Source organism: Heloderma suspectum, chromosome 2 (genome assembly GCF_057233095.1).
Source record: "Heloderma suspectum isolate Gila_16-S chromosome 2, 16-S_ref, whole genome shotgun sequence".
Classification (NCBI taxonomy): Eukaryota; Metazoa; Chordata; class Lepidosauria; order Squamata; family Helodermatidae; genus Heloderma; species Heloderma suspectum.
In genome coordinates, this window is record NC_139459.1 from 205,780,558 (window position 1) to 205,794,236 (window position 13,679).

At 43.7% G+C, this 13,679-nt stretch overlaps 2 protein-coding genes across 5 annotated transcripts in view; one reads left to right on the plus strand and one right to left on the minus strand.

Annotated features, from left to right (window-relative positions):
- Positions 1-13,679, plus strand: part of LOC146353864 (uncharacterized) — a 101,600-nt gene that overhangs the window by 70,346 nt on the left and 17,575 nt on the right. The window lies entirely within an intron of this gene.
- Positions 1-13,679, minus strand: part of LOC146353865 (uncharacterized) — a 35,383-nt gene that overhangs the window by 14,808 nt on the left and 6,896 nt on the right. The window contains exon 3 of the mRNA XM_084837519.1: positions 9,581-9,792. Within this exon, the coding sequence (XP_084693645.1) occupies positions 9,581-9,792 (212 nt within the window). The remainder of the gene's footprint in view (positions 1-9,580; positions 9,793-13,679) is intronic.

Sequence of the window (13,679 nt, forward strand, 5' to 3'; positions counted from 1 at the left end):
TTGCAGTCAATGACTGCCTGAAGTCTGGAACCCATGGACATGACCAAATGCTGAGTTTCCTCCCTCGAGATGCTTTGCCAGGCCTTTACTGCAGCTGCCTTCAGCTGCTGCTTGTTTGTGAGTCTTTCTGCCTTCAGTCTTGTCTTCAGTAAGTGAAAGCATGCTCTATTGGGTGGAGATCAGGTGACTGACTTGGCCATTGAAGAACATCCCACTTCTTTGCCTTGAGAAACTCTTGGGTAGCTTTTGCTGTATGTTTTGGGTCATTATCCATCTACAATATGAAGCAGCGTCCTATCAGTTTGGCAACATTCGGCTGAATCTGAGCAGAAAGTATAGCCCTATACACTTCAGAATTCATGCTGCTGCTTTTATCAGCAGTCAGGTCATCAATAAACACCAGTGACCCAGCTCCATTGGCAGCCATACATGCCCATGCCATAACACTGCCTCCACCATGTTTGACAGATGATGTGGTATGCTTTGGATCATGAGCTGTTCCTTTCCTTCTCCATACTTTTCTCTTCCCATCATTCTGGTACAAGTTCATCTTGGTTTCATCAGTCCAAAGAATCTTATTCCAGAACTGGGCAGGCTTTTTTAGCTGTTTGCTGGCAAAGGCTAATCTGACCTGTCTGTTCTTGATCGTTAACAGTGGTTTGCACCTTGTTGTGAAGCCTCTGTATTTACATTCATAAAGCCGTCTCTTGATTGTAGATGTTGACAATGACATGCCTACCTCCTCAAGAGCGTTCTTGACCTGGCTAGATGTTGTGAAAGGGTTCCTCTTCACCATGAGCAGCATTCTGCAGTCATCCACTTTAATTGTCTTCCGTGGTCTTCCAGGCCTTTTGTTGTTGCTGAGCTTGCCAGTTAATTCCTTCTTTTTCAGGATGTTCCAAACAGTTGTGTTGGCCACTCCCAATGTTTTTGCTATCTCTCTGATGGGTTTATGTTGTTTCCTCAGCCTAATGATGGCTTCCTTCACTCACACGGACACCTCTTTGGGCCTCATGTTGGGGGTTCCAGTGAACAGCTACCAAATGCAAATGTAACACTCAGAACCACCTCCAGGCCTTTTATATGCTTGATTGGTCATGGGGTACCCAGGAAACAGGCCACACCTGGCCATGCAGCTACTTGCCAGCCATTGGTTCCATTACTTATGAGCCACCAATGATGGGTGTGTGTGTATGCCACTGGCTGTACTTCCTGAATGATTAGTGCCCCACTTTTGCCAAACCCCTTGAATTACAGCTGAAAGTCCTGACTTCGCTCCCATCTGGGTGTGTTTCCTTTCAACTTCAGTGTGGTGGTGTACAGAGGCCAACTGCCAAAACAGTTATCCTTGTTCCAACATTTCTGGCCCTGACTGTACGCACACCTCACTCCCAGATTTTCTCTCCATGACAGTTCTCTTCAAACAACAACAAAAAACAACAACCCCAAAAGCAAAGACTGTTTTTGTTCTGATTAAAGCAATCTGTATTGCCAGGAAAAAAAAATGACCAACCATTTCTAAATTTCAGGAACTGATACCTTTCAGGAGCATGGACCATTTTTAAAACAGCCAAAGGATATTTTTGGTCTGAATGTTTTGAAATAATCTTTACAAGAGCGTAACCCCAAGTTTTGATCAGCTGCAGCCTTTCTTCCCAATTTCCCAGGACTAAGCTTTCCCTTATTGCTCAAGATTACAGCCTCCCTTGGCTAGGAAGACAGAAGGCTTTCTAGATACAATTTGCTGAAGTGCACAGTGCAAAGCAGGGAATTGGCGTTGTTCTTTTGGTCGTACAGCTGGCACTGATTTTGCCTTTGACAGTTGAAAGAAAGCCTGATATATATCCTTCCAAACAGCAGCATGGATGCAGCAGAGAATCAGTGTTTTAACACTCATGTTTGTGAGGGCTGGGTTTCTGGCCAACACCACTGAATGCGGGATTTGGCCAGGTGACTCATAGACTTGGAGCATCTCTACACCAGCCTAAAATCCCACATTTAAAAGGGGGCGTTCTGCTTCTGTTTTAAATGCAGGAACACAACATTCTCCCTTTGCACACGCTTCCTTTCTTCCCTCCCCTTTTCCCGTCCTATTTCTCCTTATCTGAGTCTTCCATATGTTTCATTGGTCTAGCTCCTCTTGCCACTTTTTCTCTTTTCACGGACAGAACTCAAGCGGAACACAAGTGGAGTAATTTTATAGCTCATTATCTCCGCTCTATTTAAAAATGGAATAAAGGTCATTTAGTGTGGGAGACGCCCTGGAGGTTCATCTGATGGGCCCGCAAACTTCCATGAGTGAGCAATGTCAATAGCAGGATAAAAGCTCCATGTAAAGGAGCACTTGGAAAACAATATTTAAGGCAATCTGTATGAAGGTTTAGTTAGGCAGAGGGTGGGGAGGAGAGAGGGGAAACCTGGCTTCTACTTTCATGTAAATCAGGGAGGCAGGACCTTGGGTCTGGAGACAAAATCCGGTCTGCCTGGGGTTCCAATCTGGCCATACGGTGTTCTCCAGAAGGCCCCACCCCCTTCCCCTGGCCCTGCCCCCTTCCCCCAACTACTGATCATTTGGTGATTCCCTGGCTTTTGTGCAGTTCTTTCCCCATTCTACAAGGCTGAAATTCCTCTCTAAGGCCTAGTTACTGGCAGGAAGACCTTTAAGCTAAAAGATGCTGGTATTTTTTGTTTTTGGCTCTGCCCCTTTTGCCCCCACCCATCCCCTGGAATGCAGCCCCCTGAGAGCTTCTCTGAAATGGAATCCGGTCCTTGAGTTGAAAGAAGTTCAACACCCCTGATGTAAATATATAAAAATTATCTTAAAAAAAAAACAAAAACTTTCCTGCCTATTTCTTAGCACTGATATGGATGCTTAAAAATGCTTGGGATGTCAGAGAAGACAGAGACTTTAGCTCTATTCAGCAGCTAAAGCCCTCACATAATTAGAATAACACAAGGAGAAAATGGGGATCTGCGAACTTCCCACCCCCTCCGTCGTGTCCCTAGTGCCTGGCCTTGCCACATGCTCAGGGTTCTAATCATGCAGGGAACTTACTTGACTACAGCAGGCTCCCCACTGAACCCTAACACGTGGAGGAGGGTGGAGCCAAACAACATGGAGGAGGCCTGGCCAGTGACTGTGTCCCAGCATTCCCTTCACTGTGTGAGCCTTTTAATGGCTGAATACAGCTTTAAAGACTGGGCAAGAGCAGGAGACTCAAGAGGTATGAATATTTTGGCATAGCTACCAACACAAACTGTTTTTTTCTCAGTAAAGAGCTTTTAAACTGGTTGAACAGTCTATCCCTTTCCCCAAGGAACCCTGGGTCATTCTTTGGGTGGTTGGGAGAAACAGGGATGTCTTCACAGAAAATTCTCAGTACTCTCAAGTTCAGTTCCCAGGATTCTTTTATGGAAAGCCACAACAGTTAAACTGATATCAAGCTAATTTAGGCTTGCAGTATAGATATGCCCCAAGCATCACTTTGGCCTGAGATTCCTTGGAATAGAGGCTTTTCAAAGGGCACAGGGGGCTACAGTGGGAAGGAAGGGGAGGGAAGCATCTCTTACTAGTGCAAACCTGGATTTCACCCACTATTTGCAAATATGGAGGCCAGATAGCACAGAGTGGAATTGTCTGAGGCCTACAGTGGTGAGAAAAAGTTTGTGAACCCTAATACTAATTACAGAAATTCCATAGTTTTACGATGATAGCCTTCATGAATCAAAACCAGTCATTTTCTAAATATCCAATAGGGTTCATATTAACCAATTCCATGTCTTATGAAATAAAGCAATGTATAAATTAGGCAAACAATGAGTAGTTAGAAGTCAAGGTATGTGCAAAAGTAAGTAAACCCCTGATTGCATCAGCTCAATTAAAGGGAATAAGTAGAATCTGGTGTTTAAGTAATTAGTTAGATCTTCAGGGGTGTTGGGAGTATTGGGAGGCCCCACACTATAAAAGGATCAGAAACATTGTGAGTTTGGTGTTCACCATGTGGTTGTGTGGAAACACATGCCACAATCAAAATATATTTCTGAAGGTCTCAGAAAAGCAGATATTGGTGCTCATCAGTCTAGAAGGGGTTACAAAACCTTTTCTAAGGATTTGGGGCTCCACCAATCCACTGTCAGATAGTCTACAAATGGAGAAGGTGCAAGATCAGAGTCACTCTACCAAGGAGCGGTCATCCTACCACAATTTCTCCAAGAACAAACCAGTGCATCAACCAGGAAGCCAAAAAGAACCCCAGAGTAACATCCAAGGATCTGCAGGCCACTCTCGCCTTGGCTATGTGAGTGTTCATGACTTAATTATTAGAAAACAATTATTAGAAAACAAGCTGAACAAGAATGGTGTTCATGGAGGATAACCAGTAGGAAACCACTGCTCTCTAAAAAGAACATTGCTGCCCATCTGAAGTTCGCTAAAGATCACATGGATGATCCTCAAGACTTCTGGAACAATGTTCTCTGGACAGACGAGTCAAAGGTAGCACTTTTTGGCCTCAGTGAGAAACACTATGTTTGGCAAAAAACAAACACTGAGTACAAACAGAAGAACCTCATTCCAACTGTCAAGCCTGGTGGTGGGAATGTGATGGTTTGGGCCTGCTTTGCTGCCTCAGGACCTGGATGACTTGCCATCATTGACACAACCATACATTCTGCAGTGTTTCAGAAGATTCTTGAGGAGACTGTCAAGCCATCCATCCGTGAGCTGAAGCTGAACCGAAAGTGGGTCATGCAACAAGTTAATGTTCCTAAACATATAAGCAGAACTACAAAAGAATGGCTGCAGAAGAAGAAATTCTGTGTTTTAGAATGGCTTGGTCAAAGTCTGGACCTAAACCCCATCAAAATGTTGTGGCAGGAGGATCTAAAGTGAGCTGTTCATGCAAGGAAGCCCTCAAATGTCACTGGCCCTGTTCACACGTAATGTGAAGCCATGATGAATTTGCAGAATTTGCACTATCCATGGTGTCTTAGCTTGTTGTGTGTGGGGGAACCCGCCCGGTAACCATGGTTCTGAAACCACCCTGGCTAACCACTCCCCTGCAGCAGGGTTAAGGGGCCCCAGGGTGGCTTACTGTTACATATGTCGTGCTCCCCAGTGGCTAAAATGGGCTCCGGATGGTTTACAGGTCACGACCATAGAGACAGCCGCATAGAGAGTCCACTACTTCCAGTGATGCTCTAGCCGGTGCAGACTTTCTCTATGGTCGGCAGTGCATTGCAATGGACAGAGCAGCCAGCACACATGTTTTCGTGGCACACAGGCCACTGAGATCATCGATGGCTGTGGCAGGAGGATGGTTACAGTAACTATCTCTACTTGAGTCCCAGTATTGGGAAAAAGGTGGGTAATAAATATACTAATACTAATACTACTACTACTAATATAATATAATAATAATATCTGGGGGCTTTACGGGAACCATGCAGCACCTCGTAGTTCTCGGTCATGTGATGGGCACACAAGACATGGTTTCGCTACCCCCCTCCATAATTACCCTAACCATCCTCTCCCCGTACACGTCTGAACAGGCCCACTGAGTTGAAGCAGTTCTGTAAGGAGGAATGGGCCAAAATTCCTCAAAACTTATGTGAGATCAACAGTTAGAGGAAATGCTTGCTTGAAGTCATTGCTGCTCAAGGTACTACCAGGTACTGAATCTAAAGGTTCACATACTTTTTCACATGTGGATATTGAATGTTGAATCAGTTGTGAATAAATAAATGTTGAGAAAGCATTATGTTTGTGTGTCATTTGTTTAATCAGATTATCTATTGCTCTTTATCTAGGATTATGACATTGGATTAAGATCTAATAACATTTGAGGTTGGAAATATGTGACAATCATAAGGGATTCACAAACTTTTTGTCACCGCTGTACCTACATACTGTGTCCCTCCAAACATCAATGGGACCCTCTCTGCCATTCCCTGCCTCAGCTCAGTAGTGCAAAATGGATTTTAGGCTGGGCCCCCCTTATGACAGAAGAGGCACAGTGTGGAAGGAGGCCTTTACGTTATGGAGTACAGAAATAATGCCATCAGGGGCATTCCAGGGTCTACAATCTATGACAGTTCTTAATTTTAAAGAATGGATTTTTTTTTCAGATTTCCTACAGCATGCAATTATGATGTATGCCATTTTCATATAAATTCCTCAGAAAACTACAGGTGAAGGGAAGGGAATCACCCCTCCCCCCACAGTTTGAGGACTCCTCTTCTATATAAATGGTTGCACCTATCCTTCTGAAATCCTGGAGGTTTCTTATTTAGGGCCACCTCTATGCAGTCTGTCATTTTCAGAAGAATGATCCACAAGGAACACAGGGGATAAGCGCATCTGTTTTGGGCACCTCAAAATATAAAAGTTACTCTTACACAAAACTTCCTGCACCAATTCATCTCATACTTTGCAGGCAAGATTCCCTAAGAAAGGGCAACTGTCCCTGCAAATTTAATCCAATTCTGCAAATTCCATCCATTTTCCAAAGCACTGAATTGGGGCATAAGTCGAATCTTGTGGTTGGTGGACACCTCTAGTTCAAATCAGTGTGACTAATTTACACATCCTCTCAGGACTGGGTCTAAAGGTGTTTGTGAGCATTTAAGAATCTCAGAACTCTTCCCTTCCTGGTTATTGACTGAGTTTAATACAAGTAGGCATATTCTTTCACTGTATTCCCCAGCTAGGAGTTTTACCAGGCAGTGTTCTTTTATTCCTTGGTATGTGTTTAATTAGATTTCGCATATGTGCCTGGAGGACCTTGGTAGCATATAATTGTTTTGTGTATTATTTAAGAATATTACTAGTGGGACTCTTCGACCTGTATGGCCATAGTAGCTTATATGAAATTCATATCACTGGAGACCACATTGTACAAAATGAACCCAAACCTCCTTTTTGCAGCTGTGCATTCTTTAAGTGAAAAGACAGTCTGTTTCTTAGCAATATGTCAGGCCTTTGCAATCTGCTGAAGAGCTTGGCAGTTGCATGAAGCTGTCTGCCTGTTAGAACCATCTGTTGCTAACTCCATCCTGGTGTGAAATCCTACCGTGTCTAATAGTTGAAATATTTTCCTGTTGGCTGCCTTGAGAGTTTGGGCTGAGCAAGGACTTGAGATCTGGATGAAGCCTTTGCAGTCTTTACTCTCAAAGGCTTTGAGGACTGCCACTTTGTGGTTTTTTAAACCTGCAGTCAGAGCACTTGGACTGTTCTCAGGTGGAAAAAACTGAGTAGCTTGCTGGGATTTGGATGAGATTTATTGTTTTTGCCTGAGATAAATTCCGTTCTGGAATTTGATTAACTTGTATACGTACAATCTTACCACACAGCTGGCCAGGCCAAAATGACATGTAATGGAGAATGCGTAGATACCATTGAAAGCAGCAGCCTGACTTCCTTTACACACTTGTGTAAAGCTCCATTTCATTTGTTGCTTCTTATAGGAGGCAGGGAACTCAAAGCACGATGATGTCATGCTGCAGTATTATAGGGGGGGGGGGATGCAGAGAAAGAGACGTGCAGCACACCTTCTCTATAACATGTAGTCCCAGTCTAGATATTTTGAACCTTGGGCTTGCACACTTCCTCTTCTTCTTCCTCTTGACCCTCCTTCACATGCAAGGGGTGCAGTAGTTTCAGCAAGCTACTGTTTGCTATTGCTTCTGAATGTGGTAAACTATGGCTTGTGCAAACCGTACTTTGCTTTCAAACCAGGATATGAAAGGAGGATCAAATACACTGTGGTTTCCACAAACCACAGTTTGCCATGTTAGGATGCAACAGTAACTGCTTTTGGTGGAAAAAGTACAAGCTTTTAATCTGCTCCCCTTTCATGCAAAGGTGAGGGAAAGAGAAGGAAGTATATGAGCCCAAGGCTTGTGGTTGCTCATGCTCATAACAGCAAACCTTGATTTGTTGTTATGTCTGAACTAGGCTTTAATTTCAGCTTCCAAACCTTTCTAGAAAGTTAACCCCCCCATTTAGATGTTATATAAATGTGTGTAAGAGTATGCAGGCATGGGGGTGGGGGTATTGCACACACCCAACTTCCACATACTCATTATGTTGGAAAAAGCCCTCATGTGTACAACTATACATGCAGCTGGGAAAACCTCCAGAGCAGACTTTTGGGCAGTGCAGAGCATTGCAACAGGGAGGAGAGAGGGAGAAATTCCCATTATGCTAGTGGAAGTCCCCCAACTGCATTTAACCCAATGAGATTTTCTTCGGAGTAGACATATATAGGATTGTGATGTGAATGTTAGAAAAAAATTGAAAAAAAATGAATGGGGTTATATAATATCCATGCATGTCAAAAGCATGTCATTGCTTAAAAAGTGTGCAGTTGCTTGATAATGCTGCTATTTTTGTGCACCTCATAATCATAGAATCATAGAATAGTAGGGTTGGAAGGGGCCTACAAGGCCATCGAGTCCAACCCCCATAACTATCACAATTTCATATATATATATATATATATTCATATTCAAGAACAAGGCCTCCTAATTTTGCTGTGAATCACCACCTCCCTACTGAATCCTCTCTCTCTCTCTCTCCCCCTCCCTCCCTCCACCTCATAATCTAAAATAGTGGCTCACAGTGGCAATCTCCAAGTTGGTGAAATCTGGCAGAGCTATTTGGAGATCAGTTAGTGTGGCTGCTCAGTCACTTATCTGCAGCGTAATTGTCTTGAGGAAGTGATTAGTAGTTATGTTTTCCAAGCTAACCACTGATGGCTCGGAATGCTTGAGGACTTTGATATTATCTTTGTCAGTTCCAATACAAACTGACTGGATCTGACCTTGCAGTTTGGAATTTACTTATCTACCACCTTTCACAATTCCTAAATGTTCCAATTACATTTAGAATTGCAAATTTTGAGAGAAAACGTGTTTACAAAATGCATCGTTTGAGAGAAAATATGTTTTAAAAATATGTATTTAAATGTAAATGTTCATCTGGAGTAAAAAAAAACCTGCAGATCAATGCAGAAATGGGATGGAATGGATTTCTGGATGAACATGTGTGAAAGTGACATGGACTGGAAATGGACTTATCCCTACGGATGGCGCTGTATTTCTTCAGGGTTCAGCAGGGAAATCCCAGCTTTTATCTCCAATGAGTGACTGGAGAAAAGAGTGTGGGTTTCCTGCCAGGGCTGGAGGGAGAAGGGGCCTGTGGAAGAAGCTTGTGGGCTGGATGGGGAACTCCTGTGGGCTGGCCAGAGAAATAGGTCATTCCTGCAGAACTTTCCACTGTCTGCCACCTGTGCCGGTTTCTAGTGGAAAGAAACATGATTCTTTTTTCTAGCTTCCAAAACAGCTAGAATTGCAGTAGAATGTTTGTGTTTCCTCACTATACCCACTTATATGGGAATAAGCCCCATTAAATTCAGTGGGGCTCACTTCGGGGTACAAAAGCTAAATGGGTTCTGAGGGTGGCTTCAGCTCATACACGGACTATACCTGAAGCTCCTTTTCATTTCCTTCTACTCATCCTAGTGTAAGCTAAGAATACATGCCAATTCCATGAGTCCAGGCACAATCAGTTCTTGCTTACCTTGCAGCTTCTGGTCCTTGGGCTCCATTTTGCTGTTTTTAGTATCATCATTGCTACTGTCATGCTTTTCTGCCTCAACAGCCTCTTGCTCTGGACTTCTGAGAGGTTCACCTGGACTGAAGAGCTGTCTATCCTTAAAAAGTGGCCGCTTGGCTGATACCCTCTTCTTTTTATTCTCTTTTCTCTCACCTCGGATGTGACTCCATGGACTTCTAATCCAACAGCAAAAACTTATTATTAATTTGCATATAATATTCTTTTGTAAACTGTGTTCTGGGGAACCCTGGGATTCCTCAGAAGAATATTTGGGCTTCTTTAATGAGAAGATCTGTAATGGTGGCCCTGAAAGACATTGTGCCTGCTATATTGCATCTTCCCCACCAGGTGGAGCTGCAAGGGAGCAATGGGTTGCTACAGAGAGCGCACTCTCAGGCCACAGATGGCAACTTTGATACCCAAAACTTCGGACTGCACTCCATGTTGAGCATGGACTCTGACATGCTCTCCCTTCTCTCCAGAATGCCTGCTGCAACACATAGAGGGTTCTGTGCCAGGCATTCAGGAACTGGATGAGGAAAGCCTTATTTGTAGATAGGATGTTTGAAAATGGCTAGCTTATATGAACAAACAAGAAACACAGTGAATCTGGCTAAGTGTTAATGCTATGAATGGAGCAGAAAAGGGCAACTAAAATGATAAAGGGGCTGGACCAACTCCCCTATGAGGAAAGGTTACAGCAGCTGGGATTGTTTAGCTTGCTCACCCCTTAGGTGAGTAAGGGGGGCATAACAGAGGTCTACAAAATTATGCATGGTGTGGAGACATTTTTCACCCTCTCTCATAATACTAGAACCTGGGGTCATCCAACAAGCTGATTGGTGGGAGATCCAGGACAGCTAAAAGGAAGGATTTCTTCACACAGTGCATGGTTAAACTATGGAATTTGCTAGTACAAGAAGTAGTGATGACCACCAATTTGGATGGCTCTAAAAGGGGGTTAGACAAATTCCTGGAGGTGAAGGCTATCAATGGCTACTAGTCCTGATGGCTATGTGCTACCTCCAGTATCACAGGCAGTGAGCCTATGTACACCAGTTTCTGGGGAACATGGGCGGGAGGGTGCTGTTGCACTGATGACCTGCTTGGGGATTCCTGGTGGACAGCTGGTTGGCCACTGTGTGAACAGAATGCTGGACTAGATGGACTCTTGGTTAGATCCAGCATGGTTCTTCTTATGTTAACTCGGCAATGTAAGGCACAAATGGAGCTCAAATAATTTAAAAAGTGAAGTATTTTCTAAAGCAGATTTCAAAATAGAAAAAGTGGGTTTTTAATTTTTGCAATGTTATTGAAACAAGCGTTAACATTGCAAAAAGCCATCATAACAGAACTGCAACGACAGTGGCTGTTGGCAATAGGCACTGCTCCATTCTCCTGTTGGCCAGCTAAAAGCAGCCAAGAGGGCAACATTTTGACCTAGCACTGAAAAACAAACCACTCATTGAGCACAATGTCATCATGAGCATGTCTCTAGTGAAGAAGGGCAACATCAATAGTACTCATGTCAATACTAAATGAATCTCTTCAAATTCAAAGCCTCTTGAGCAGTTGCTGGACCTATTTAGGGCATGAGCTTTATCCATTCTGAAGCCTTGAAACAATTCAGCTTCTCCAAATGAGTATTTCTGTCTTTTGCATATGAAATTACTGGTGTTTAAGGTGGAGCTAGGCAATCACACCACCACTGTGTTGAGCTGAGTTTTCAGTGAATTATGCCTTGCTTGGTGTTTAGCTTGGCCCCATGCCATGGTGGTGAGGTCTGAAGGAAGTATGTGGCGTCTCTTTGGTACTTTGTGGTTCAGCCTTCTGCTAGGAGATTGGATAGAGGTCGTTTCCCTTCATAGCACATGATTTCACCCAATTTATATAGGCTAGGACCATGAAGGTGATGGTTCTTCTTTACAACAAGGGGTACCAACTTCTGAAATTATTGGTGAATATGTAACTCACACAATATTCACACTTGAGTGCCTGAATATTAGAAAGAAGAGGTAGACAAATCTGAGGAAAGCTTGGAAGCCATGCACTGATGAAGGCATCAGGAAGACTGGTCAAGAAGGAGAGGTGGAAACTATGTTCACCTGATGTTTGATTTCACATGAACTTAGATTAGTGCAAAGGATGGAGAAAAAATGGAGCCCTGATATGGATAATTTAATAAAGTTAAACAAATAGCTATTTGTGAGGCCAAAAATGATTTTTTTGACCATGAATTATTAGACTACAGAAAAACCCTCTTCATTTCTTTATAAACAGGGCTTATACTGCACAACAGGTAAAGGCCCCAGTTCTCTGTGCATTCTCCCCATCCACTCCGACGAGCATGCTGCTTCTCACAGAAATGAAGGGTGCTTCCAGATGAGGCTTCTATCACACCATTGGCCTGCCTCATTCACAAATTTTATGGGTGGTCTAGATGGTGGGAAAACATGGGCTTGTTACAAGTGGGAGATAACGATGTCTCCCACTTGTAATAATCCTGAATTTTTCCACTGCTGTTTCTGTCTTTTTTCTTTCAAAAATATATGTTACGCAGGAATAGCTGCACAATGCCTTTTGATTGGTAGTGCTAGGAGCTGTCTGTCTTGAACAGGGCCAGCCCACCTATGAAGCAGGGTAAGGCACTCACAAAAGTGTAGGCACCAGGCAAGTGTCCCTGGAGAGAACATTCCATAGCTAGGGTGCCACCACTGAGAAGGCCCAATCTCTAGTCAGAACTCACACTGCCTCAGGAGGCAGGGGCATCTGGAGAAGGGCTTTCAACAAAGTTCCTAAGGTGCAGGCAGGTTTATATGGGGGCAGGCATTTATGGGGGCAGGCATTTCTTCAGATAGCTTGGTGCAAAGAAAACAGGGAAACTCAAAAGGCTGAGCAGATATTGCAGTTCAGCCCTGCCCAGACGACCTATAGCCTGAGTTCTTCTTGGGAAGCAGGGAAAGTAGGTCCCCCACCAGGCCCCCACACTACTGGCAACTCTGAGGAAGCTTTGGACCCAGATATTCCAGCTGGAGGCCTTTACATCAAGAAGGGTGGCCATTTACACACCACCCAAAAAGGGAAAAAAGTCACCAGAAAAGCGGATAAAAGACAAGGATTTTCATCAAATTTGCATATGATGTATATGTATAAATGCAAATGTAGAAATAATTACTATAATTTAAATAGAAATACAATATGCCTCGTCACAGTGGGGAAGATACTGTGGTGGCCTGGGTGCCTGCCTGCTGAGTCTACTCTCCAGCTGCTGACTGTTGATGGGCAACCTAAACTCTCTCCCTCTGGTGTTCTTTATCTTGACAACCCTTCAAACGGAGGACTGCCTTTGACATCCCTTCAAACAGAGGACTGTCCTCTGTAAAGCAGGACACATGGCCACCCTAGAGAAGGAGGGGTGGTACTTTCAGGCTTGCAGAGTGTACTTCACTTTTTAATAGAACCCTGAGATCCACTTGGAGTGTATTGGCTCAATGTTGTTGTTGTGACTGTAGTTGATTGAGCGTGCCTGTGATCTATTGTTCTTCTTTTGATGAATTATGGTTGCCTGCCATCAGATCAGATCATGGCAAGCCCCATTTTGTGCTTCTGAGCTCTTCTAGAAGTTTCAATAAAGCAAGTGGCAGAAAAAGCCCGCTCTTGACTCCTGTGCTTTCTAGTGAAAGAAGGTAGAAAGGATGCAACACTACTAACTGGAGCCTGATGCAAAATAGTGCCTCAGGCAGGTAGACACATACTAGGAATTAAGGAACAGGATGCCTCTGAGCACATGCTCAGCTCAGGAATTTCTGATCAGTACCGGAACTGAGTCCTTTTACACAAAAATCCATTCCTGGTTTTCCCCCATGTGTTCTTTTCCAGCAACTTAACTTGGTGGTGGTGGTGGGGATAGTTGTTGCTAATTATTAGACAACTTCTAATCCATTGCAAACTATCCAGAGATCCTACAAGTAGATCCCAGTCTTGAGCCCTTCTCTGCCCTAGAAGGGGGAAAGCCTCCAGCTCCTATATAAGCTCTCAGTCTCAGCTAAATCATTGTTGAAAA